Genomic DNA, 27,954 nt, shown 5'->3' on the forward strand with positions numbered 1-27,954 from the left:
ACACCTCTAGGTGTCCCTATGCCTATTTAAATAAGGCATGGACTTTTAATATTGCCTAGAATAAGGTAAGGCAAGATCTCTTGAAGTATGTAAAGATTTGGTAGAATAATTAAATTCTAGGTATGGAAGGAAATCAAGTAAGGGATTAACTAAAATAAAATAATTCCTTCCTTCTTATTGTGATTTTCGAAAATCACCAAGAAACAAAGGGGCTCGATTTTTCTCTCTTCAAAAGGAAATATTTGGGTCTTGGATTTAATTTGGATAAATATCCCAAGAATTAAATTAAATCCGAAAAAAATAGAATTTCTTCTTCAAACTTTCAAGGGGGTCGAAAATATCAAGAATTAGGGTGACAAGTATTTATGGAAATTTTCTCTAATGTTCTCACTCACCCTTAGACAATTAATTTACCACATAATCTCATAATTTAACAAATCACATGCAACATCATAAAATCAATAAGTTTGACTTTTCAAACTTTCAACGCAAACCCTAGACTCAATTTGGCCATAGCATCACATGCAATAAATGCATTCACGACTCCACATCATCACTAATAAATTCTAGGGCTCTAAAATTATGGTTCTAAATTCCGAGATGTTACAGCTACAGTGCTGCCAAGACACTCGATCGGGTGTTGCGATCGGGCGCTATCCCATAAAGGTCAAACTACATTTCGATTCTATTTACAACATTAGATAGCGTAATTAAAATCTTAACACATAAAATGTCTAACATTTTAGGTGTCAAACTATTATCCATGGATCAAGAGGTAGAAAGAGATGGAAGATATCATAAACATTGCATTGAGATTGAGCACAAACGATTGATTACATTTTGCTGTGTTATTACAAAAGAGGATTACATGCTATAATACATACTACTCCCTCCGTCCCCGATTAGGAGTCACAGTTTGACCGGGCACGGGTTTTAAGAAATATAAAGAAAAGTTGGTTGAAAAAGTTAGTGGAATGTGGGACCCACCTTTTTATATTGGGTTTATAATAAAATGTGTGTGAAGTGAGTTAGTGGAATGTGGGACCTACTTACCATTTATTGTAAAAAAAAGTGTGACTCTTAATTGGGGACGGACCGAAATGGAAAAATGTGACTCTTAATGGGGGACGGAGGGAGTATATCCTATTAACTTATTTTGGTAAGTTTGCAGGCGTAGCTCTGTCTTTGTACTTGATCTTTGCTGATAATGAACTTTGTTTTCCTCTAACTTCTAACATAAACGCACCATGCATCCAAACGTAGAAAAATCCGATAAAAGAAGCGACTAAGTACAGGACCGGTTGTAAGGAGTTCCTGCTGCCGTGGTTTTCGCTTCCAGTACAAGTACCACTCTAGCACATTGAAAAAGCACCCTGCGACTATAAAAGTTAGAAGCATCAGACATAATATTCTTAAAAAAAAACTCCAACTACTGAGATCGAGTGTTTTTCCGTTGCTAGTGATCAACTTTTTCGATACATCGTAACTCAATGTGATAGCAGCCAGCGACATCAGCGCAGAATACCAGGCAATAACCGAGAAAAAACTGTGAAGCGTTGTCCATCCGCTGACAATGAGGAAAATTGTGATCATGGATGAAAAGAATGCTAAGGTGTTAGTTAATATCAAAGATTTAAAATCTTTGGGATTACTATATGCTATTATGGCATCACCAGCCTTGTGTGCTGACGTGTTGTCCTGCCACACGCCACCTGGTGGGTTGACGGTGGTCTGGAATGCCACTGTTGCTATCAGCACTGCCACCACCATCGTCATTTTTGTCAACTTGGAAGGTAAGATCAAACTGATCAATGATGATCTACGCATTGTTAACAAGATTTTCCTGTGTTCCAAAAAGCTTCTAGTTGTGCCAGGAGGGCTCTCGTCCAAGATAGCTAACGCTGTTTTCCCCATAGAATTACGTATTCTCTTCTCTATTTTCTTGTTTTCCACCAAATATTTTGTAGTCTGAGATTTTGATAAAATAATTAATACCATCATCAATTGTATATGAAATAAGAACAATACAACATGGTGTACAATGTGCGTACAATAAAATGATAGAGATGGTCCGGAAGAGGTCATGTTACCTCAAGTTGATCGCACCTCACAGCCAAATGCAATATTGTCTCCCCATTCTCATCAGTTGCATTCACAAAATCTCCCAACCTCTCCACCAGAATCTTTAATGCTGCAAGTTGACCGTGTTTCACGCATAAGTGCAGCACAGTCCCTCCGGTGCGCAGCCTCTCCATAGCAGGGAAAGGGCTCACTTGAAGGAAATATTCTAATACCTCAACACGCCCTTTCATGGCTGCAACATGAAGCGGGTTCATATCATGACTGTCTCGCCAAAAGCAAGTCTCGGGGGCGCCTACTGGTAACAACTTTTGGCAGATCTCGACGTGCCCTTCTGCTGCTGCAATGTGTAGTGGTGACGATTTTTGGGAGTCTAATCTCCAAGCTAGCCTCGGATTAAGGTTCAACAATGCATCAACAAGGGATGTTTGTCCATGCATTGCTGCTATGTGAAGAAGATTTCTTGAACATGGAAATGAGATTCCATCAACAAGATATGGATCGTTATTAAGTAGCTCTAGAAGTGCTGTTACATCCCCTTGGGATACTGCATCATAGAGTTTCCTTTCACTCACCATTCTCCCTCCACTAATTTCTTTCTTTCTTTCTTTCTCGAGATTCTGTTTTACTTTCTTCTTATTCATAAATGATCGATGTTTATATAAATTTCTAACAGGCACTGTCAAGAAAAGTCATAACCAATAAGTCAATGTTCATTTAAGGTTTTTCTATCTATATGTACCGACCATTATGCAATTTATTCATATTGGGACGCAACCATTTGTATTGTTTAAACAAGAATTCCAATTGAGGGTTAACTATAAGGAAGTCTCCGCTTAGTTAATATCCTACACTTCATAAGACTAATATTTTTTGACATAGTTGCCCCATATTATTATGTCATTGCTAGATCATAACATACATATTATATTGTTTGTAACAAATAAATAGAAACATAAGCCACTTACTAGTACATATTTTAAGATCCAATTGGAGTAGTATGATGTCAAGTCAACTCGTTAGCCCGGTGGAGGTGAAATATAATACAGATCAAATGCATAAAAATTAATGTCACCATATATATATACTACAAATTAGTTGAGTAGACTAAAAGGTAGGTTGTATTTGTAACTAGTACTCCCCCGTCCGCAAATAGGAGTCTCGATTTTTTGTTTTGGTCCATCCACGAATAGGAGTCTTAGTTCACTAACTCAATCAACTCACATTTTCGTCCTTGAAAAATATGAATATTTGGTTTGACACATATTTTAATACATAATTGATAAAATAAGAGAGATAGAAAGAAATAAACAATTAAAGTATTTTCAGTGAAAAATAGGTCTCACATCATTAGAGTGAAAAGAGTTAACAAAATTAAAAAGTTCATACTTTTCAGAGACAGACTAAAAAGAAAATAGTTCATACTTTTCAGGGACGGAGGGAGTACATATAAATGAGACTCATATTCTACTGACTTTTTTCACCCAATTTTCTTAATATTTCTTAAAACTCATGCTGGAAATAAATGAGACTCCTATTCGCGGACAGAGAGAGTAACTGATGTGAATCAAATTGTATATTTTTATTCTCATAGCTTTACATGATTTATATGGTTTGATGCTTGCAAAAGTATGTATTATAGTGTAGAAAGCGGAATGTATGGTGAAATGGGACATAGAATGAAGTCGGATTGAGAAAGGTCATTGAGAAAAAGGTCGTGCAAAATAACTAATTTGGCATACTGCCTAGTCTGCGTCGCGAGTCCATAATGTGCTCAAAATGAGGCACCCGGCCGGGTGAGTTTCATGCCTAATAATACACTCGGCAGGGTGACATGTCCAAACAGCGGAAATTCCAGTAAGCCCTCAAAATTAGCCACACGGCAGGGTGATTTTCATGCCCAATAATTCTCCCGGCCGGGTACGAAGACGCAATAACCACCAAATTCAGTTTTCAAATAGTTTGGAGGCAGTTTTGGGGGGATTATTCAAACATTCCAGGTGAGAAAAGAGAAAAAAAGATGAGGAAGAAGAGAAGGGAGAAATTCCGGCCAACATTCCGACGATCCATCTCCAAATCCCAATTCCACTCAACGAGAGCATGCTTCCTATGGTTTTTATTGCAATATTCACCATATGTTTAGGCTAAACTCTCAATGTTACTCCAAGTTGTAATTTAGGCTTGTATGGATGTTTCTACACCATTGAATCTTTATGTTTTGATACCAACAATGTGCTTGATGCTTATACACCATGTTTTTGGCTAATGATGTAGTGTTGTTCTTTCCGTTGTTGTCGTCTCTTTAACATAGTTTTGAAGTGCTTGATTGTAACATCCCGAAATTTCGAACCCTAATTTTAGAGCCGTAGAATTTTTTTATTATTTAATACTATCGATGATGTGGGAGATGTGAATTAAATGATGAGTGAATTTATTACATGAGCTCTTATGACCAAGTTGTGTCTAGGGTTGAGGCTTGGGTTGAAAAGTCAAATTCGTTGAGTATATGACGTGGCTTATGAATATTTGATTTAAAGGTGAAATTATGTGGTGAATTATTTGTTTAAGGGTGAGTGAGATTCTTAGAATATTTCCAAAGATACCATAACCACATTTTTGTGGAATTTTCGACCTCTTTATATTATTGGAGGGAAATTCTATTTTTTTTTCGAACTTAATTTATTTGCTTGGGATATTATTCCAAATTAAATCCAAAACCCAATTATTCCATATTTCTTCATGAATATTTCGACCCCTATGCCTTACACATGGAGATTTTCGAAATCTCCTATTTATGGGAGAAGGGAATTATTTTATTTGTTTAATTGATCCCTTATTTGTTCCCTTCCATACATTAATTCAAAGATCCTAGCAAATCTTACCATATCTAAGGAAATCTTGTCTTACCCTATTTAAAATAATATTTTAAAATAGATTCCTTGTGGGAGAAGCATAAAAAATGCCTACTTCCCTATTCTATTGAGGGAATTATTATTTTTATTTTGCTCCGTGATATTTTATTCTACTCCGTAAAAATACTAAATTAAATCCTAGGCTAATTAAATAGTCTAGAACTCGAATATTCCTTCTATCACTACCTTAATTAACGTCATTTTTCCTTCCTCTCTACTTCACAATATTTATTTTATTTAATTGTAGAGAATCAAATCTTCTCAAATATTCTATTTAATTACCTAGAGATTTTATTGAACTCTATAAATAGGAGAGAAAAACCCTAACCCTAGCATCACAAATTTTCGCCCCCTCCCTCATACCACACGCCTCTTTTCCTCTCCACTCCCTCTCAATTTTCTTCCACTTTCCTCCAAGATTTCTCTATCTTTTGAGGAGATTCGATTTTGAAACCCAAGAAATTGTTGACGAACCAAGAGTATACTTCGTTTCTACCGATTGTTTCATCAAAAGGTACCTTGATTTCCTCTCTTCTTGTCTAACAGATTAATCGGTGTTCTTAAACCCTCATGCATCTAGATTGAGTGAAAGTGGGATAATTGGCATATAGAAGGTGTATGTGCGTGTGTGTGTATGTGACCTGTGAATAACGCTCATGTGTGACATAAGTTGATGACATATCTAAGATTGTCGAGTGTATAAATTTATATGGTGAGTGTGTCTTGGTTTTGAATGATAAAATAAACCGGATCGATGGGAAAAAGGGGAAGCGTTGGGACATGCATGATTTAGGAGTTGATGTTGAAACTAATACATGATATGTGCATATGTGATCAAAAGGTGAAACCTTGGTTGCGAAGCAGGATAACAAAAGGAAGAAACATACTTGAAATCTAAGCAGTCAAGGTGGGCTTTATTTACTAAACTCTTTTATTTCCAAAATATTGATTATGGTGTTATATGGGTGGTTTAAACTGTTATGACATGCTTGTGATTGTTTTGATGATGTTGTGCGCCCGATGCCTAGTTTGAGAGTTCGCTCCATTGGGCTATAGGGCTATGGATATGTATAAACGAATTCGGGTCTGAGTAGGGCCGCAAACCCTACCAGGCTAGTGTACACGGTGGGATCGGGAGCCGTCCTTGCTAGTCGGCCGGTCTCGTGGGCGAAAAGTGTGGCCACACTTTCGTCGCACCATGGAAATGTTGTGATTGTGGAAATTTATGAGGAAATTGGGGAGTTGTTTGACTGGCCAGTCTATGAAATTATTTTTGTGATACTCGATGATATTTATTTTCTTTTGATAATTGCAAAACTCGAGTTCGGTGAGGGTGGCATAATTAATAAAATGTTTTGGCATGAGCCCACTGGGTATTCCAAAATACTCAGCCCTGCATGTGTTTTCTTTATGTGCAGGTTGAACGGCGACGAGCGATGGCGGGTGTTGAGCATAAAATGAATTATGAAATCTTTTGATGATAGTTAGACTTTTGGTGTCGCCGTGTCTCCATACATGACGTCACTCCTCTTGAACGTTTCCGCTAGAGTCTATAGTTCTTTTCTTACACTATTATTGAATTTGAACCTTTCTAGAGTTTTTATTTGAATTTAAGGCTTGCTTGTTGGAAAAATATTAAGTTATGGCTTTGTTATTTATCACATTTATTGATGGTCAAACTTTTTGATTAAACCCTAGTCTTATTCTTCGTCTCTTTAAGTTCCCTTGCGATCGTCCGAATTTTATTAGCCCTAGAAGGGCGGTCGTGACATTGATTGTTGGTATGCTAATGAATTAGAATTGTTCAGAGGATGATTTGATAGTGGATTAAGTAGGTGATTATTGTAGATGTTTATTTCCCTCGCGCTTCCGCAGGAGTTTATAGAAATTGAAAATGGGTTCATAGGTTATGTGTTCAGCTAATTGTGAACTACTCATCGTGTATATGTTCAGTGTGTGATTAGGTTGATGTTTTAATCCCTTCATAAGTTCGTTATTAGAGGTGTAGAACAATACAAGCCTATTGAGCAACTTGGAGTGACATAATTTTTCGTTTGAAAAATCATTCTTTAGTTAAAATGTTGTTTTACTTTGTCAACAACTTTCAAAATCAAAAATCAAATTTGTGTATGTTTTTATATGCTTTTAAGTGTAAACAATCTTTCACTTGCCTGTGGATCGACACATGAAAGATTACTTATGACACTGTAATCTTGCAGTATCGTAGTATTACTAGAGTTAATTAATTAAACTTGATTTATTGTGTGAACTGAAATTGATACTCTAAACCACGCATCGATAACTCAATATGGTTTACATTGGACTCCAAATTTTAGTCCAAACAAACACTTTCAAATAGCTTAATTTATGGATCGGCCCACTCAGTACAAAAAAATCCTTGTTTACCGACCAAAACTACCGAGCACATCTAATTGTGCTTGGGAAATAGCGAGCACCTTTAACAGTGCTCGGCCTTGTGAAATTTTTTTACTAACAGATGTGAGCGCCATGCAAGTGCTCGGAAAATAATGATCGCCACCATGTGCTCAGTACACAAAAAAATTTATTCAATAATATCCCCATCTCGGCCTTATGAAATTTTAATGTAGTAGTAATTCGCTAAAAGCAAGCACTAAAAATGTGCTCGGAAAATACTCCATATGTTCTCGGCATACAAAAAAAAATTTATTCAATAATATCCTGATCTCGGCCTTATGAAATTTTAATGTAGGAGTAATTCGCTAACACTTAATTCTTGAACATAGACATATAGCATATATATGCTACTTATTTTATAGGAAAAGGCATATGCAACCATAACAATAGTGGTGATTGCAAGAATTCCACACACATGCAATGACTATCCATCAGCAAGTAGCAATACCATACAAATCCTTGTCAATAAAGTAGCCTCCCGTCGGCCCTCCACGAGGCAGCAGCGCCACCTTCACCACCCTCTCACCAGCCTCCTCCGCACTGATGGCGCCGAGATTGCTAGTAATATCCGTTCTCGCAAAGCCAGGGCAGAGGCTGTTGATGACAAAATCAGCGTGCTTCTTAGCCAGCACTTTTGTGTACGCATTCAAAGCCGCTTTAGACACTTTATAGGCCGCACCATGACTCGGCCACTTGCTCTCTTCCAATCTCCCCTCTTTGAAGTCATTGAGGAATTCTCGCACCACTCCATCCACGCTCTCTTCAGTCAGGCCCGCCTCGTTGCTCAGCACAGCTTTTGCACGCTCGTTCCTCAAGAGACGAAGGTGGCCTAAGATGGAGGAGACATTGACGATAGTCGGTGAATCAGATAGTTGGAGGAGAGGAATGAGGGCTTCTGTCACTCTCTTTACACCGTAGTAGTTTGTCTGTATGCACTTTTCTCCACCCTCGTATGTCTGGATCATAGTTCCTTTCGCTTTCAGCTGCAGCGTTGTCTCAACCTCTGAGTTAGCATAGACTGTAGCAGCATTCGCTTCTACTAGCTCTTGTAAGATTGAAACATCTCCCTCCAATTCTACTCCTAGTATGCCTGCATTGTTCACCTGCACAAAAATTGCTTTGATAAGTTAGCCTAATGGTGGGAAGTTGAAGATGAGATATGTATTGATACCAGAATGTCAAGCCTCCCATATTTTGTGGTGAGGAATTGGACAGCAGCAGTGATGCTTGCAGAGTCGACAACATTGAGTTGAAGAAAATCCACATGGCCAGAGTGCTTGAGGGTTTCCACTGCTTCAAGGCCTCTCTTCTCATCTCTTGAAGTTAAAATCACCTTAATTCCTTTGGAAGCTAACTGCTTACAGATCTCGAATCCGATTCCTTTGTTCCCACCGGTGACTAATGCATACCTGCAACCTGCATCCGCCATTGATAGTGAGATTAGTTAGTTATCGATGAGGATTTGCTTTTGCTTTTTTGGCTCTGATGAGATTTCAGAAACATACTTACTATATATGTAGCCAAAGGAAAAGTGTTTGAGGCAATAATACAACACAATAGTCAAATTATAGATAAGGGCAAGCTATTCATATCTTACAAAAACTCATAATTTTAGACGGAACCTATTACCTACATCTGATAGGGACATATGGTAGCAGTACTATGAAACTGTAGCCATGTGAATAATTCCTTCAATAATGGTGGAAGGTACTTCTTCCATCCCAAAATAAGTATCTCAATTACTACCATTTTGAGATTTCATTAACATATGTAGCAAAAGGAAGTGGATGAGGCAATAATGCATATCTAAAGACAACAGTCAAAAGATAATTAAGGCGAGCCAATGCATAGCTCACAAAAACTCATAAGAGCATCCACAACGCAGTTTGCGGATGGCTCGATCTCGTCTTGCCGAGTCGAGCCACCAGCAAGCCTACATTGTTGAGATAGTCCACCACATGTGGAAGCCACCAAAGTTGACTAAGAATGTCAACAATTGCAGGTGGGCATTAACACAAGTTAATGCATTATAGAAGAGTTTTTCTAACTTCATGCAGCAAAGCTGCTGCAACTCCCTCGAAACTCAAACGTTGCGGCTATAGGGCGGTGGTAGAGGTGAGAATCACATCAGCTAGTGAGAGAGAACAAGAGAGAGTTTTGGTGAGTGCATTTTGAAAGAAGAAAAAGTGAGGAAATTCCTATCTCCCTTAAAATTAAAGCTCACTCCTCTTGTGTGTATTCCAAGTTATTCAACTTGAGATTTGTGTTTCCCCTATAGAGTGTAGGGAGAATTTTGTAAGCCTACTATATACATAGTGGAAGATTTAGACTTCGGTCTCGTGGTTTTTCCCGATTTGGGTTTTCCACGTAAAATTCTCGTCTCACATTTTTATTCTGCACCAAATTTGTTTTCTTGGTTTGATTCCATTATTAAATGCAGCAAGAGGGAAAAGAATTATCCTGGTTCCGATGTGCAAGTATCAATTTATTTTTTATACTCTTTGATAATTATCACCTCTTTTCTCAACAAGTGGTATTAGAGCCATCGTGGTTCTGAGGCGGATTAAAAATGGAGGAATCATCTTCGCTTGGTGGCATGTTCAAATTGAGCGGATCAAATTACTCAATTTGGAAGCCAAGCATGTTGGATCTCCTATACTGTAAGGATCTCTATTTGCCCCTACAAGGATATGATGCCAAACCAAAAGATACGAGTGATGATGACTGGATCATCATGCGCAGAAAAACTGTTGGTTACATCCGGCGCTTCTTCGAACACAATATCATTTCACCAATGAGGAAAAGGTTGATGTTCTTTGGAAGATAATGGAAGCTATGTTCGAGAGAAAAAATGCCTTGAAAAAGCGTCCATCATCAGAAAAATCATTCGATTGCGATATGTGGAGAGTGTGGAGGGTGCCAACATGACGGAGCACCTCAATGCATATCAAGGTCTTATCAACCAATCCATCAACATGAAGATTTCTCCGGGGATGGAGAGGAGATTATCGAAGCATCGCTCCACACGCCCCACCATGTGGCGTGCTGCTATTGGCGATTACCCACTTGCTAGCCTGCAAGTAGGCGTCGTATTATAACAGTTGGAATTTAATTTATTTTGTCAAAAATTCAGAAAATTTGAAAAAATAATTAAATAAAAAATTAATAAAATTTTTCCACTTCCCAAAATATTACTACCATTTTCTAACAAATAATACTTTATTATACTTGTACTGTGTACGTGTTTTGTTAACCTATGATGCATTGATTCATCGAAAAACATAACAGTCAAAAATCTGTCGAGTAAATCTAAATGCATGCTTCACATAAATAAAAATATTAATCATACTTTTATTATGGAGAGAATAAGTTTTCTAATTCTTAAATTTTGTTATAATATAATTTGAGGCTCTTTTTTTAAAAAAAATATCGTCGCGACTCTGAATTTTGAATCAATATATATTAAGGAAGAATTTTTGCACTTTTTAGACTTTTTTTTGGACCAAAATATCATTTTGGTCATAAGGGTTATTTTTCTCTTAAAATTGTAGAATTGGAATTGGAATAGAAATACATCTCATTTGATGAAGATCCATGTATTTTGAGATCCAATTTTACAAGGAAAACTCAAGTTAGTGACTGATTTTGCTATTTTTTATTTTCAATTTTTTAAAGAGAAACAAAAGATAAAGTAAATTCAACTATAAAGTTGAATCTAAACTTCAAATACTGAAAGATCAAGAGATGAAGAACATGGAAAGGAAGCTAAATGTCATTGATGGAATAAGCTAAAGGCTCTTACACCATGCTATATCCATAGCTAAACCTTCAAGAAATCCACAAGCCTCATACCTCTACTTGATCCACCCTTGAACTAGCAATTGAGGAAAATTCCATACTTGAACTAGGAATTGGATAAAAATCCTCAATGGGAAAAACAAATCTCACAAGATTCTAATTCAATGTTCAACTAAGTCTAGAAAATGGAAATAAAGTTATTTATAGTCAGGGCTCAAATCCCGAGAAAAGGGCCCATAAATCTAGCATTTCGTGAGCCACCCGGCGGGTGTACTTATTGGCTTCGAGCCACCCGCCCGGGTGGAAGCTCCTGATCGTCGATTTCTTTGTTTTGTCACCCGTCTGGGTGGCACTTTCTGTCCCCTTTGTGTCTTCGTCTTCTCACCTGTCCCGGGTGGCTTTTGTTGGCCGAAAGTCATCCGCCCGGGTAGAACATTCTGACCTCTCCATGCCATCTTTTTGTCACCCGTCCGGATGGCACTTTTATGCTCTTTCGTAAAATGGGCATAACTCTCTCCACCGGACTCCGAATGGGATGTGTAAAATATTCACTTGAAGCTCTTTCGGAAACGGAGACATTTTGGCCTTTTCAAAGCATTTGGACATCATCTCGATAGGCTGATTATTGATTGAATTACGTGTAATTAAAAACTTTAATGCACGACTTCCATAATTATATCATCCTACACATTCTGTTCTATCATTTCAAAAAGAACCTTAGAGTATATAGATGTTTTTTTAGTTCATGCATTCCAATAATTGGATGAACTCATTATGTTCTATCATTTCAAAAAGAACCTTAGAGTATATAGATGTTTTTTTAGTTCACGCATTCCAATAATTGGATGATTTGCTTTAACGTGTGCAACATAGCTTCTTCATCAATAACTATACATATTATGTTTATTTAGATTCGTTGCCAAAATAAGTACTGTACTTTATATTTTTTGAAATTTTATTTTTCATGTGAGGAGAATCCTATATGTAGCCAAACTGAAAGCATCATTTAAAATTTGTTTTGTTTCTATCGGTAATAGAGGGAAGGAATTTCACATAATTGATGGAGAACTGTTTTTATACTAATAAAAATTACACCTTCAAGATACGTACACTTTTCATTTTTATCTGTCCCATAAAAATACGTGCATTTCAGTTTTAGATTATTATAGTATCAATTTAATTAGAGTGAACTACACTAATAGTCTTTGAACTTGTCGAAAAATGCACCAATGGTCCCTAAATTTTTTTTATAACTTATTTGGTCCCTGAAATTTACATTTTTGGTACCTGTCGATATTTTATACCCAGAGAATTTTCTATAATTCACTTTAATATTTATATTAAAAAATATTACTATTAAATACAACTTGTTATTCGCAAACATACAAATTAACATAATATTTAATTTAATAACATTTGATCTTTTATTTAAATTTTTGAAATCATATAGCATCAAATACTATTTAAATGAAAGTATAATTGAGTTTATAAAAGAAAATGGTGTTGGAAGAAAAAATGAAAAAAATTAAAAGAAGAACAGAAAGATCCAAAATGCCCTAGAATTTTAAATATTTACATTAGTGGAGCCTAGGGTTACTTTAGTCTTATTATACTAAAAATTATATAAAAAAATTTTAGGGACCATTGATGCATGTTTCGACAATATTAGAGACTATTAGTGTAGTTCATTCATTTAATATTATAGGTCTCACTATCCACTAACACTACTTTAACTATCATTCTCATCTTCTCTTTTACTTTATCACATCATTCTCACAATCTATCATACTTTATCAATTTTATCTTAATTTCCATGTCATACTCATTGTTCATATTTTTATGGGACGAAACAAAGTATTAACTTTTTAATACAGTTATTTTCATTTTACACTTTGCCACTGACTACTAGAAAATGTGCAGTCGGAATTCGGAAAACGAATAAAAGTTTGAGATAAATCTTATCTCCATATTTCTCTCCCAACCCTTAAAACCCCAATCCATTTTCAACAAATCCGAAGAAGAGATGGCCACGATTTCTTCGTCTTCCTTTGTAATCTCTCCGAATTTCCTTCAAGAATCCACAAAACCCTTCAAAACTAATCACTTAAAACTCAATTTCAGGCCACAGCCTCTCCCTCTAAAATTCACTCACAGAAGACTCAATGCAGTGGCGGAGGACACTTCTGTCGCCACGGCGGACCCCTCCTCTGTCGCGGCCAGAAGATTGTACGTCGGCAACATCCCCAGAACTGTCAAGAACGACGAGCTCCAGAAAATCGTCGAAGAACACGGCGCTGTCGAGAAGGCCGAGGTTTTTCCTTGTTTCTCACTATCAAATTGTTCTCAGTCTCTTGTTTTTTGTTTAGTTCATTGCCGCGTTTGACATTTTAATTTTGTAAATTGTAATTCGATAATGCGCTGATGAATTTTGGAAGAGGTTTTAGGTTTTGCTGTTAGTTGTTATTGAAGAAGAATTGATCAATTGGCGTTAATAGAATTAGGGATTAGATGTTTGAAAATCTGATTGTGGCTATATGCTTTCCCCAATTCAATCTTCAATTTCATTGGAGATTGAATTGATATATCCCCAAACAATGTGCACAATCTGCAAAGCAACGAATCGAAAACGCGTCACTTATAAAGCTAAATATGTGAAATAGTGATGCTTTGCTTTGAATAACTTGGGGTAAGGTGAAATTATGGTGTGTGATTGTAGGTGATGTATGACAAATACTCTGGTAGGAGCAGGCGGTTTGCATTTGTGACGATGAAGACTGTTGAGGATGCCGCTGCTGCTGCTGAAAAATTAAACGGCACAGTAAGTTTAAGAGCTTGAGAGGTCCATAAGATGAGTGGTTTGTTGGTTATTGATGTTTTCTGGTTTTTCTTTTGCCAATAGCAAATTGGAGGGCGTGAAGTCAAAGTGAATATAACCGAGAAACCACTGCAAACATTGGAATCGTCATCAGTTCTGCAAGCCGAGGATTCTCAGTTTGTTGACAGTCAATACAAGGTTTATGTAGGGAATCTTGCAAAGACAGTAACTTCAGAGTCACTTAAAGCATTCTTTGCGGAGAAGGGAAAAGCTCTCAGTGCAAAAGTATCTAGAGTTCCAGGGACTTCAAAATCTAGTGGATATGGCTTTGTTACGTTCACTTCAGAAGAAGATGTGGATGCTGCCATATCTTCTCTTAATAATGCGGTACCTTTTTTTTTCTATCAATCTTGTCTAGAAATAAATATCGTAGTGTTCAATGATGGAAGAGCTTTATCGAATTCACATCAGTATAATCCTATATGAGACGGGATGTCTTCATCTTGGAGACAAATGAATGAAATTCCAAACTAAGTGCTTCCATAAGCTACTCCCTTACTCATAATCTTACAAATCCACCAATATTAAACTCTGAACTTTGATTTTCCAGTATATGAGTTTAGATTTCCCCCTGTTGTTTATTAGCCATGATGTTGCATCCTACTCCCCATCACATTTGGTATAGTATCTTGCCGAATGTTAGAAGCACTATCATAATAAGTTCGCACCATAGTCTAAAGTGTTTATTCTCAGTAGTTATATGGGTTTGTAATCCATCGTGTTTCCTTGTTAATGCAGGTGTTTGAAGGACAGAAAATCCGGGTTAATAAGGCGTAGCGTTGCTCATTTGACCTAGGTGGAAAGAGTGCTGCTTGGGGCATATCTTCATGAAGAAACAACATCTGGTATGAAGTTGAACATATGATGAAACTGGAAGTAAATTGTAACATTGTACCTGCTTCTTACATTGTGTATTTATGCAATGTGCTGCGATGGCGGTGCTCCTTCTCCACGGAATTGATGTTTGATGTAGGTCCAAGTGTCTTAGCTACTTATGTTTGTGTTCTTTGTTTTGCACTAGAGAATTTTTGTTGATGTTATTACATGAGTTTTGTACTTTTGTATGTACCTCCATTCCCTTTCGATTCTCTGTTTTACATTAGTTAGTATTCTCAAAGATCTTGCATATGAAAAATGGTAATGATTGTTTGGCAACTCTCTCTCTTGGAAGTAAGATTACGTCCAAAAGTAATCAATTCTGTTCAAACAAGAAACATTGGAAAAAAGTGTATTTGTTATTTTTATTGTTTCTTTTTTAGGACTTTACGAACTTCTTCGTGGTGGTGACTAAGCGTTTGATGTAATTTCTGATGGACTTTCAAATTAGACACTACTCGATCTAATTGGTTGATTTATGTATTCTGTTCAAAATATTGAATTTTGTATTAATTGAACGAATTTCATACTATTAAACCATATTAAATCAAATATTGTCGGATATAAATTATAATTTAACGGGAATAATCCATGATTTTATGGAGTAATTTTGATTTTTTAATAAAATAAAATCAAATGTATTGCATTTGTTATTGTAAATTATCTTAATAAATTAGCAATAATAATAATAATAATTTGAATAAAAACAAACAGCCAAATACTCACTTCACACATGATTTAAAGTCATAGGTTGACTTAGTGTGATATTTTAAAAAAGTGAAAGAAATAAAGAAAGAAAAAGCCTAATTCTTGTTTTTATATATTGAGTATTAATTTTATAATATAAGGGTAATAAAATTAGTGAAATATAAAATTCAAAAAATAAAAGATATTTTAAATATGGGAAATTGGTCTCTAAAATCATGAACTTTACCTAAAATTTGGTATTTCCCATAAACTTTGAAATTGGTATAAAATATCACGAACTTTGCATTTTGTTTGGTATTTCCCAAACTCACTCAAATAAGATATTTTCATCAAATCTTATTTAACGTAGGCAACCGTGATATGTTTTATAATATTTTGAACCACTTTTTAAGTTCATAACATGTAGGATAAAAAGTTACGTTGAAAATCACGTTGATTTAATTGTGTGAAGTATGATGAAAAAGCCTCGTAAGTTAGTCAAATATAGTAATAGACATGTCGTGGGAAATACCAAACAAAATGCAAAGTTCGTGATATTATATACCAATTTCAAAGTTCATGAGAAATACCAAATTTTAGGCAAAGTTCATGGTTTTAGAGGCCAATTTCCCATTAAATAATTGACATTAAAAAATCACAAAATGAGATATTAATATGTTGGTGCATGTGAGGGAGTAATTAATTTAGTAGTGCCCAAAATTAAAGAGAAAACTAAATTACGAAGTTTTTTTTTTTTTTTATCATCAATTTTTGATTGAAAATATGACGGATTATATAATAACTTTGATATTTTTGAACAATTGCCCCATAATATCAAATTTGGTAGAAATTATGTGGGATGTACCAGACGAAAAACACTAAATGGATAAAACATTCAGATACTTAAATGATGTCATTTTTTTTAATACTTATTATTAGCAATATCTTTAAATTATAAAAATATGCGACGTCAATAAATTCAACACATAATTTGGTAAAATTTCCCATCATAGAATAATTGACAAAAAAATATCAAAGTTTCTATGTAATCAACCATTTTAAAATCTGATTTTTGGGAAATTAAAAGTAAAACATAAATTACGGTCGTCAACTGCTCCGCTCGGCCACGTCGCAACAGACAACGCTCGAAAAATTCAATTCTTTTCCACGCTTTTCTATTCGCGCCTCACCATTTCCCGCTCCGCCGCTATTCTCTTCCCTCTCTCTATTTCACTCCAATACACACACCCACTACCGTTTACAGAGACAGAGAGACGAATCGAAGAAAGAGATGTTCTATTCTCATACGTTTTTGGCCAGGAAGGGCCCCTTGGGGACTGTTTGGTGCGCTGCCCATTTGCAGCACAAACTCCGAAAATCTCACTACGTCAAGACCAACGTCTCCACCACCGTCGGTGCGTAATCGCTTCTCATGTTTTTCTTTTTTTTGGGCATAATCATTCTCTCCCGCTTTCTTTATTTTTTTGGGGGGCTTTTCGGTTCATTCTAGAAATCGAGAATTTAAGAATCAAGAAATGGATTCATAGCGTTATTGATTCTAATTTGATGTCAAAGAAGAGGAATCTCCGATTCAAGAAACTCTTGAGTGTCTTTGCCATTTACTTTCGGTCTCGCAATGTGAGAATATATGAATTTGTGATAAAGATTGAATCTTTGATGCTATCATTTGGGACTAGGGCTATTGTAAATATTGCTCCAATTTTAGAAACTCTTGAGCGTCATTGCCATTTCATTTCAGTTTCCCAATGTGCGAATGTATGAATTTGTGATAAAGATTGAATCTTTGATGCTATCAATTTTGGGACTAGGGCTATTGTAAAGATTGCTCCAATTTAAGAAACTCTTGAGCATCTTTGCCTTTTAGTTTCGGTCTCCCAATTTGAGAATATATGAATTTGTGATAAAGATTGAATCTTTGATGCTATCAATTTTGGGACTAGGGCTATTGTAAAGATTGCTCCTTTGACATTTTTTTCTGTAGGTTTTGACTAAGAATGTTATACTCCTTTCTGTATGTACTCTTGTATATTCACAAGTTGATAAGAATAATGTATATATGTTGCTTCCTCAATTTCTATATTTTGTTGCTGTGATGCCACTCTTTCTACATTTGTTCTTGTTCTAGTGGTAGTATTTCAAACTTGTATGATGTTTTTCCTCAAACTCAAACACTGTTGGGGAACTTCAAATGCAGAGAAAATCATGAATCCTGAAGTGCCGATTGCACTGAGAATGTCAGGTCATCTACTGCTTGGAGTTGTGCGGATATATTCGAAACAAGTTGACTACTTTTTTGAAGACTGCAATGAGATAAGGATCACTATTAACAGGGTGTTTACAACCATCTCTGTCAATCTTCCAAGTGATGCCACTCAAGCGCCCCTTCATTCCGTTACTTTACCAGAAAAATTTAATCTCGACAACGTAGAATTAGATGATTATTGTTTAGACTGGTATGTGACTGTTGAAACTATTTAGAATTTTCTTGGTGTGAGCCATAAATACAGATTGATTCATGGATTTTGCATTTCAGGCGTGAGGATTCTCATCTTAAGAGCCATGATGAGATAACACTAACAGGTTTAGCATGTGAAACTTAAATTGTGGTTGTGCTGTTTCTTATCATCTAATTTAAACTTAATTTATGTTGTGTTTTCTATTCTGTAGAGCAAATTCCTACTGGAAAAGATCCTTACATTGTCATCACTGTTGATGAGGTGTGGTAATCCTTCTCATCATTTTATCAAGAACTTGATAGAATAGATTTTCATGCTTGGCTAAATACGTTTTCTCCATTTTGCAGCGTGATCTGAGGACCTCGTCATCGATGGAAGAAACTTCAGGATCAGGTCCCACGCCAATGGAGGAAGAGTAAGGCTTGCATAGCTTTGAAACTGTGAATCCTTTCAACTCTTGTTCAAAAGTTAAAAATTTAACTCCCTTGTTATTGCAGTGATGTTCCTCGTGGCGAGTTTGATGCATCTGCTGCTGGTTTTGGGACTCCGTCTCATAGTAATAATTTAGGAGCATTTGGAAGTAGAACCCCACAAGATATACCAAGTTTTCCTCGTGTCGAGTTAGATGCATCTGCTGCTGGTTTTGAGACTCCATCTCGTAATAACAACTTAGGAGCATTTGGAAGTAGAACCCCACAAGATATACGAAGTATAGAAATCATGCGTGATGCTCAATATGGTTTTGATTTCAATAATTCACCAATACTGCCCGACCGTGCTCTTCCTGACAAATTTCTGGAGGATCAAATCATCAGAGATAATGAGATGCAAACTCCAGTTAGAGAAGAAGTGGTATTACCTGATGCAGGCTTTTCTTCATCCCATAACCATGGAGAACAACACTCGCCTGTGCACTTGGATTCTCAAATACCTTTTGGTTGGTGCAAGATGTGATTAATGTGACTGACTTAACAATGAATGCATCACTAACATGTATCTTGTTTTTGCAGCCCACAATTCACCCGAATTGGAACTCCAACCAACTCCTGAGATGGAAATTCAACCAACGCCTCCTGTGGCAAAGGAAAAAGTTAGAAGGAAAAGAAAGCAGCCTTATGATACAACAACTGTTCTGAGCAACGAGTATGATTTACCATACAACTCATGCTGTCAATTTGAAATATATGTTTCCCCGCACTAATGTTAGGAAATTTTCAGCCACGTTAAGAAAGCACTAGAAGATACCAGTGATATCCTCCGGGAAAGAAGGAATTGTCCCTTAACTTCTCTTTCAATCTGGAAGCGAAACAACAGGAGACGGTTAAGGAAAGAAGGTTTATTTGTCGAACCATTTGTAACTGGTGAGTCATGGTTGCCATATTTTTAAGACATTAGTTTCACTCTGGCCAGTTTCTCATCTTAACCATGCACATTCTCCGGCAGGGTCTTCGGCTGAGCTGCAGGGTATATACAGTGAAGACTGTGCTAAAAACCATCTAGTTACTATCCAGGAAACATCTCACGAGGCAAATGTTGAAAAACCCTCTTCATCTAGGCATGACAACGATATTGAGATTGAAGTCCTTCGCAATAATGACCGTGCTTCACCAGAGATATGTATGCCGTCCTTTTCTACTCCAGTGCCTTCTCCAAGTGGAAGAAGCCATTTCAATCCTGAAAAATCCAATGCTGATTTGCTATCCGAACACCTGGAAATGACTGATCGAACATTACCAACGTCTGATGTGGGAGCATCTGGGAATCTTGATTCGGGAATGAGAACCCCAGATGCATTCTGTGACAGTGATATGCGATTCGACAACACAGTCCTTTCTGATATACCTGAGCTTGTGCCTTCCAGCGGAGTACATGCTCTATGCTTATATTATATTTTTGAAAAATTGGTCTAACTTTCTCATTCTCATATCATATTTTTTTTCTTTACATCAACAGGATCTTGGGTTTCTAGAGCAGGATGACGATTCTTCAGCTGGTAAGTTTGCGGATTCATGAATTTTCTGTTGTCACATCTTGATCTTTCTGTTATGTCGTATGTATGCTTGAAGCTAAAACAAGATAGTGAGGTTTGTTACCTGCATTTGATTAGGATCGCAAGGAACGCCACAAGTTGGTGTTTTCCCAGGGAATCAAAGCACCCCAGAGCTTAGTGCATTGTCTTCACGAACAAGGTAAGCAACGTTGTCTCCTCTGCCCCCGTTTGTATCTTAAGTTTGTAGACCAAGCTTTGGTATTTAGGACAATAGCGCAATGAATTTTCTGTAATGTTGAAATTGCATTTGTTATCTGAATGCAGGGCTGTGGCTCAATACTTGAAAAAGCAGTCAGCAACCCCTATCTCAAGCAGTTTAGAAGAATCGTCTGAAAATCTCACTTTGGGAAAGATTCTGAATGACAAACCAAGAAAAATATGTGCACGGATGTTCTATGAGACGTTGGTATGTGTTGAATCCAACGCATTGCTTATAGAATCGGAAGTATGCATAGATTATCATCAAAATGATAGTAAAGGAGCAGCCTCATACTGATTTATTTATACAATGTTCAGGTTTTGAAGAATTGTGGACTTGTAGATGTTCATCAAGAGAAATCTTACGAAGATATCGTTCTAAAGGTGACACCGAAGCTTTCGAAGGAGCAGTTCTCAGTCTAATAAGGCACATTAGTTTTGCATGTAAATTTAGGTAAGGGATGCTGTTTATTAAACTGAGTTCTTTCATTTCTGGGATCATGCTCAATGAAATGCTTTAAGGATCTTATCTTTCTTAACCTGCTTGAAATGCAGGTGGATCCATGAAGATTAGTAGAATAGGGGAATCATTGACCTTAAATTATTATTCCTAGTAGAATAACTTTGTGTAGGACTTTTCCTTTGTGAGATCTTTGTGTTAGAATTGGTCTTTTTCTTTTTTGCTTTTCCTTATAAATTATCTTTAATTCCTACCATAGCCTTAGGTAGAATTGGAGTTGCATATTTCAAGTACAATATGTATATTAATAATCTTTATTTTATTTTGACAAGTAGTAAGATCAAGTGCCTGATTCTCTAGGAGTAATATTTTCCTTTAGTATAAATAAAAAGAAAAAAGGATTTCGTCAATTCCTCTCCAAACTCAAATTTAATTTTAAAATATCGAAATTGATCAAAACAGAAAGCTCCACGAAACTGATATCTACAATTAAAAAAGGATTCCATTAGCATTCCTTACTTCACTTCCACAAAGAGCATAATAATTGCATTTTTTTTATTTAATAAATTCATAAAGTTGCATCTTAATCACCATAAAGCGGGTTTGGCCTTATTTCGTGGAAAAACTTCGGTAAACATAATATTAATTCCTTATTTGTAAATATTATCATCTCAGGTGGATAATTTCCAAGTATCATCCCAATTTTGTCATTTTATATTTGGATTTTTACCAAAGAAGAAAATAAAAATATTTTTTTAAATGAAAAGGATCACAATCACTTACTAGTGGAATTTTAGGTCTTCCACCAAGTCAATATACTTGCGCAACACAACATTAATCAATTCAATATACATGACTTATTGACTTCATTCTTGCTTAGCATGCACGTATTTCATGCCTATAAATAGCTAGTGCAACACATTTCATTTAATTGCCACTCATTTACTCGCAATTAAGCCTACCCACAAAATTAAATGTCCCCCTTATATAGCTTCTGTTTAGGGTTCCTGAATTGCTTTGGATATATTTCTTCTTCATCTGATCACAAAGAAGTTCCTGATAATGGCTCCACAGCTACACCAATTGTTGTTCCTCACTTCCCTACCAAATCTCAACCTTTGAAATTGTAGTAGCATAGCATCATGTAGTAGCATTTTAAATTTTATTGTGCATGCTAGCTAGTTATAATTTTCAATATCGCTTCTTTCTTTATATGGATTTATGATAGCTATTGTTGTCGTTGGAATTGATAAATAGTTTTATTTTATTTTAAATCTATTGGCTAAAAATCATCAGAAAATAATAATGTCAACTCTTCACGCAATAGCCAAGATGTCATCTTTCACTACCTCACTATCGAAATCAGGTCCACATCACCATATAGTCCCCAACTGCGATACCTTCAAACAATTTTGTCGACCCGGCTACTCTAACTAGACAACCACTGCTATCATATTTAACAAGGAACTAGAATGACAAAAGTACAAGGACTAAACAAGATGAATCATCATTGACTGGAAAATACATTAGAAAACTGAAAAACAATTGAATTCAGCCATTTTCCTATTTCCTTATTTTCACCTATTTCCTACACTAAGCCAATGCCATGTAAAAATTTGGTTGGGAAACACTACAACACGATTTGAAAAGGAGGCCCAACACTTAAAAGGCCTCATTGTCAAAATTAAACAAGGTCCAATCTCCTTTGTAGGCAAACAAACTTGAATTTTACTCAATTGGTTGGTCTTAAATTGCTTAGGAGAATGGGCCTAATTTCTCCACACAAATACCTCTACTACCCTCCACCGTATTCACCTTTGCGACTTGCAAATTTTTGTGCAATAACGCTCCCCGCGTTGTTGCCGTCTTTTTCCCCCCAAACTTTCACAGCAAGATCGGCGATCAACAAATCGAAAAATCCAGGCGACGAATCTGTTGTGGGAGATAGTTGCATACCAGATCACATTTGAGAACGTTTAACTAAGGTAATTTTTCAAATCGCGTCCCCGATATTTTGTAAAAGCAAAGTTTAAAAATCCATCGAAGTCACAAATTGTGGAACATGAGGGTGTGGTGGAATTATTATCTGTTAGGAGAACGAGAGTGCCATTGGCAGTGAGTAAATTATTTGCTTTATTAGAGTTGTTCCTATGAGTTTTCTTTACAAAATTTTTGGGTAGCCTAATCAATTTTGGGTACCCTAGCAATATTTGTGTACCCTAATTAATTTTTTTCGTGTGACTCTGTTTGTAACCTTCCATCTTTTTAATTTGGGTTCACCCTTTGTGCTCATTGCTACTTCCGTTTGACGTGCAATATTTAGGTAAAACACAAATGGCGACGCCCAATTCTGTCAATGAATCTGTCATTCAGGTTATGTCCGACGTTATTCGGGACCATCATTTTGACGTTATATGTGTTATACTCATCTACCTTCGAAGCATGAAAAGCGGTCGAAGAGGCTTTTCAACCGATATTCGGAGGCGCTATTCATTTAATCGTCGGATTCCACAACAGGTTCGCTACATTAACCGACTACTTCGTGTGAGTGATGTGGCTTGTTTGGAAAATTTGCGGTTGGATAGAAACGCATTTGGGAGGCTATGTATCATGCTTCGGCAGATAGGCGATGTAGTCGACGGTCGGTACGTCTCTGTAGAGGAACAAGTAGCTATGTTTTTGGGGATTTTGGCACACCATAAGAAAGTTTGAGTGGTGAAGTTCGAACATTGGAGGTCAGGGTATACAGTGTCAAAGTATGTCCATGCTGTGTTAAAGGCTGTGCTGAAGCTTCACAGAACGTTTTGGGTTGTTCCTGAACCTGTGGCTGACGACTGTAAAGATCATCGGTGGAAATGGTTCAAGGTACATGGTAGATTACATTACGAAACACTTCATTTTCTCTCTGGTGTCTTATGACGTGAATTTTCTGTGTGCAGGGTTGTGTAGGAGCACTTGATGGCACATACATAAACGTACAAGTACCGAACGGTGACAAGCCTCGATATCGATCTCGAAAGGGACAGATTTGCACTAACACCCTTGCTGCTTGTGATCGTAACATGAGGTTCGTTTACGTTCTAGCCGGATGGGGGGGCTCTGCCGGTGATGCTCGTGTGCTACGTGATGCCGTTAATCGGGAGAATGGTTTCCGAGTACCTATTGGTATGAGTGCTCACTGTCAAACACAGATGTAAGACTGTTTTGCCCCCAATATATCTTCCACGTTTGATTGAATTTTTCTATATTATTCGGTGACATTAGGAAATTACTATCTTTGCGATAATGGATATGCAAACTGCGAAGGGTTCCTAACTCCATACAAAAGTGTCCGATATCATCCACGAGAAATTTTCAACATGCGTCATACAAGGGCTCGTAATGTCATCGAACGTGCATTTGCCGTTTTGAAAATGCGATGGGGGATTTTGAGGAGTGCTTCCTACTATCCGATGACAATCCAAACTCAACTCATTTTAGCATGTTTCTTGCTACATAACTACGCTAGATCTTCTATGCCAGTGGATCCACTGGAACTTCTTGAGGATGAAGAAGACGATGATATAGTCACTGAAGTTGAATCGCAGAATGTTCAAGGGAACTACATAGAATCCGTTGAACCCTCTAATGCTTGGACACATATGCGGGATAACTTGGCGGGGTCCATGTGGGATGAAGTAAGTATTAATATGTTTTTCACTGATCCATTTGCAATATTTCTTCCAATAACATTAATTTGTTTTTTGTGCACAACTTATGCAGTATGTGAATCATGAAGTTTGAGGTTGGCCTTTTGTTATATCACATTGCAGACCAGCGCGAGAAGCTCTGGAGATGTTGTTCGAGCATGTAGCGTTGTGGCCTGATATGGTCGATCTTGTTTAAATTTTTAGACAAAAGACTGTATTATTGGTGGACACAAAAAGTATTCTAAATTCTTGGTGAACCTAATGACATTCAGTATTGTAATGAAATTTGTCTATGATGCACTTGATATGCAAGATCCTAGGATTTCATCATTTATAGACCGTTCAAAACAATACTAGTGCTTACAATGTGCATTCTAACATGTTTCTAGTAATGAAACATGCAAATCAAAAGTGCACACTACAACTTAAACAGTAGGATAATTGAACTACATATGTCAGTAGTTCATACATTAGTTAAATGAGATACTCGACAAAGTTGGTATCCCTCTCTGCCTTCAGCGGCGAGGTATGTCAGCCCCTTGATGCGGGCTATTAGATGCTTGTGATGATCCTCCGGGAGATGATTTCGGACTAGGCACATGCAAATAGGCAGGCATTCTACGTCCACATGATGTCTTCATGATAGGTTTTCCACGAGGCCCTGGTACATAGAACACCGTGGATGGTTTATTCGACGACTCTCGGTTGGATGTATCGACTTCTTTGTCGTCAAACAATTTGCGCTTCACCTTTTCACTGGTAAGAGTCACCGGTGAGTTAACTTCCTCTGAGAAGGGAGAGTCACCGCCAGTTAAGTCGATCACATCGCGACGGTTAGAGGTGGTGTTGGACAGGACAATGACTTCTTTAGGGGCAGAGAACTTCGCAGGACTGACGAAGCTCTCTTGCTTCACATCCCGGGTACCGAATATGTTGGTCAGACGACAATACTCGGCTTCATCTTCGTGGTAATATGCGTCAGCCAACGGGTGACACTACACAACATACATGCAAACAACATTAACAAGTGAAATATAAAGAGTAAAATGGCTTATGTTACCTTCAGCAGCTGTGTCCAAACGCTATTTGTGGCATCTACAACCTTCAGATTCGGATACCACCACACATCTGGGGTCGATACGACCAAGTTGAAGGTCTTAATTCGTGTCTGCAGAAACTGGACCCTTTCTTGCAGCTAGTCGGTGCTGAATCCCACACCAAAGCGTTCCCCTATCTTCGCGCGCACCTCGAGTAACGCTTCTTCCGGTATGACTGAGCCTTCAAACTGCAGCTCTTTCTTCATGGCCAAAACAGTGGATAGGAGCTGGTCATCTAACTCGGGTGACCACTTCCCACTGTAGAAAAATAGAGCTTGAGGTGGAATATTCATGGTTTACTTACAGAGTTGCTAAGTTGAGGTGGTGTGGGTAAGTGAGTTTAAGATGGGTATTTATCTTTGGTAAAAGATGGTACCATAATATATTGGTTATCTCACCATATTTATTACTTTGATTGACTAATAGCTACTCCACTCTATAATGAATAGCGGACGGCGTTGGTATAACATCACTTCTCAACCAATAGCCGTCCATCAAATTTATAAGGGAGTCAGTGGTGGTAGATGATGTATATTAACTGCAGATATAAATGTATTTGAGATTGTGGGTTGGTGAACATACCATTTTGCACCAGATTTATCTCATAGCATTATCAAAGGATCCTCATATATCTACGAGAAAATTTTCAAGTGTTGGGGTTTCCTCTTCAAGATTTATGGCTGCAATTCCACCTTTCCAAAGGAACAGGTCTGATTACTTGAACATAGTCTAATATGCTCTATTCTATGTTCAAAATTATCCACCTTTTGGTTTTCCAATTGAATGACGTTTGCTCTTATGGTCATGTAAAGGGTCGAAGCTGATGGTCTGTGTATGCCTCCTCCACCCTTTGTGAAGACTTACCACGCTCGTACTCACGGCGAAAGTCTTGTTAGCATAAGAAGATTCTTGTTTGATTTGTTCAAATATCGCACTTACACACAACCTTTTTTAATGATTTTGTAACATTTTCAGTGGATCCCTCCTGAATGGGCACATAGATATGGAAGAGATCTCCCGCCCTATTGCACTCTTGTGATGCCTCATGGAGGAAAGTGGGAGGTAAGGTTGCTCATTGTGGAGAACGGGTGCTACTTTCGTAGCGGCTGGTCATCTTTCGGAGATAGGAACAACATTGAGAATGGGGATACCCTCATCTTCACATACATCGAAAGAGGTGTATTCCAAATAATCAGATGTAGCTCAATAACTGGATGCCCCCCTTTGTATGATTATGATGGTATATAATTGTAAAACAAATGTAGTCAATGCCTAATACAGTATACTATACTGCTGCATTCCATGTAACTAATATGACAAGATACAGGTGCCGAAGGCTATGAAACATCTGAGGGAGATTCTGATGCCGAAGACGCTGGAACAGACGGAAAATGGGGAGTGCATAGCGACCTAAATGATCACCCATCATTCTCAGTTGCTTTCAATGAGACAAGTATTAGACGAACACTGGTAACAGTGGACGAGATATGTAATTGAGTTAGCATTATCTGAAAGCTCAATAATGTCAACCTTCATTGTTGATTGTAGGAGATACCTGTAGGATTTTGGAAGCAATTTGTTCGTGAATCAGATGTGGAGACTGAGGCATATTTCACAATTGGCGGAAGCACTTGGGAGATGCGTCTATCTATGCGAAATGGTAAAATTCGAGTGAAACGGGGCTGGACTCACTTCAAGCAAGTGAATAATCTACGAAAAGGGATGACATGTCGTTTCTACCTAGTAAACACAGAGGAGGTTCACTTCTTCGTAGCAATCCACCCATGATATGTGCCGGCATAAGGTAATGTTTTGCACCCCTGATCAATGCAGTTCCCAGTCTCATGCATGAATTTTTGTATATTGCGCTTACTGAATGTTTTATTTTTGCCCCTACACTGCATCATGAACTAAGTAAAACTACTAAACTACTCACTGCTGTGAACGTCCTCCCGTTTATATTATATTTATGCTTGTGGCAATTATGTGGTCTTATATTTTTGTTGTGTATAAGTTTGTATTAGTTAGAATTTGTGGTCGGAATCTGATAAGTAGTAAGCAAAGCGTCGTTCATTTAGTAGTGGCCTTAATGACATAGCATATATATATTACAAAATAAGAGACACTACATTGTGTCTATTGCTATCGACCTACATAGTTCGACATTCTTTCTACTACATACGACTAGTACAAGACAAAATAAGGACCATAACACCATCCAACAACAGCCAATACTAAAACCCGGTGTAATGCTCAAGAGCATGCCACACATACGCTTGTCGTGCACCCTCGGGTAGGCTCATGAAGTAGTCAAGGCGCT

The 27,954-nt window shown here is 37.1% G+C and overlaps 5 protein-coding genes across 6 annotated transcripts; 3 read left to right on the forward strand and 2 right to left on the reverse strand.

Annotated features, from left to right (window-relative positions):
- Positions 1-1,184: 1,184 nt before the first annotated feature.
- Positions 1,185-2,695, reverse strand: LOC125202249 (ankyrin repeat-containing protein At5g02620-like). Of its 2 annotated transcripts, XM_048100616.1 has the most exons (3): positions 2,091-2,695; positions 1,653-1,968; positions 1,185-1,567 (listed from the first exon to the last, which is right to left on the reverse strand). In XM_048100616.1, the coding sequence occupies exons 1-3, from the start codon at positions 2,655-2,657 to the stop codon at positions 1,512-1,514; spliced, it is 939 nt and encodes a 312-aa protein (XP_047956573.1). In that variant the 5' UTR covers positions 2,658-2,695; the 3' UTR covers positions 1,185-1,511. The 2 variants fall into 2 exon arrangements, with proteins under 2 accessions (XP_047956573.1, XP_047956572.1); XM_048100615.1 differs by having other exon boundaries at positions 1,185-1,968.
- Positions 2,696-7,611: 4,916 nt separating this feature from the next.
- LOC125201832 ((-)-isopiperitenone reductase-like) lies at positions 7,612-8,900 on the reverse strand. The gene is made up of 2 exons (XM_048100094.1): positions 8,599-8,900; positions 7,612-8,530 (listed from the first exon to the last, which is right to left on the reverse strand). The coding sequence occupies exons 1-2, from the start codon at positions 8,854-8,856 to the stop codon at positions 7,859-7,861; spliced, it is 930 nt and encodes a 309-aa protein (XP_047956051.1). The 5' UTR covers positions 8,857-8,900; the 3' UTR covers positions 7,612-7,858.
- A 4,264-nt stretch (positions 8,901-13,164) lies between these two features.
- LOC125212192 (30S ribosomal protein 2, chloroplastic) lies at positions 13,165-15,168 on the forward strand. Its single transcript, XM_048112662.1, has 4 exons — positions 13,165-13,536; positions 13,942-14,043; positions 14,125-14,427; positions 14,839-15,168. Exons 1-4 carry the CDS (start codon positions 13,249-13,251, stop codon positions 14,875-14,877), a joined length of 732 nt encoding a protein of 243 aa, XP_047968619.1. The 5' UTR covers positions 13,165-13,248; the 3' UTR covers positions 14,878-15,168.
- A 1,718-nt stretch (positions 15,169-16,886) lies between these two features.
- Positions 16,887-21,066, forward strand: LOC125218039 (sister chromatid cohesion 1 protein 3). The gene is made up of 14 exons (XM_048119639.1): positions 16,887-17,078; positions 17,879-18,137; positions 18,218-18,264; positions 18,352-18,401; positions 18,488-18,555; positions 18,638-19,077; positions 19,151-19,283; positions 19,359-19,501; positions 19,584-20,005; positions 20,094-20,133; positions 20,248-20,329; positions 20,455-20,596; positions 20,707-20,842; positions 20,944-21,066. The coding sequence occupies exons 1-13, from the start codon at positions 16,955-16,957 to the stop codon at positions 20,809-20,811; spliced, it is 2,055 nt and encodes a 684-aa protein (XP_047975596.1). The 5' UTR covers positions 16,887-16,954; the 3' UTR covers positions 20,812-20,842; positions 20,944-21,066.
- Positions 21,067-23,182: 2,116 nt separating this feature from the next.
- Positions 23,183-24,714, forward strand: LOC125198692. The gene is made up of 5 exons (XM_048097002.1): positions 23,183-23,489; positions 23,589-23,713; positions 23,788-24,013; positions 24,113-24,525; positions 24,661-24,714. The coding sequence occupies exons 1-5, from the start codon at positions 23,183-23,185 to the stop codon at positions 24,712-24,714; spliced, it is 1,125 nt and encodes a 374-aa protein (XP_047952959.1).
- Positions 24,715-27,954: the final 3,240 nt, after the last annotated feature.

Source organism: Salvia hispanica, chromosome 1, assembly GCF_023119035.1.
Source record: "Salvia hispanica cultivar TCC Black 2014 chromosome 1, UniMelb_Shisp_WGS_1.0, whole genome shotgun sequence".
In the NCBI taxonomy this organism is placed as follows: Eukaryota; Viridiplantae; Streptophyta; class Magnoliopsida; order Lamiales; family Lamiaceae; genus Salvia; species Salvia hispanica.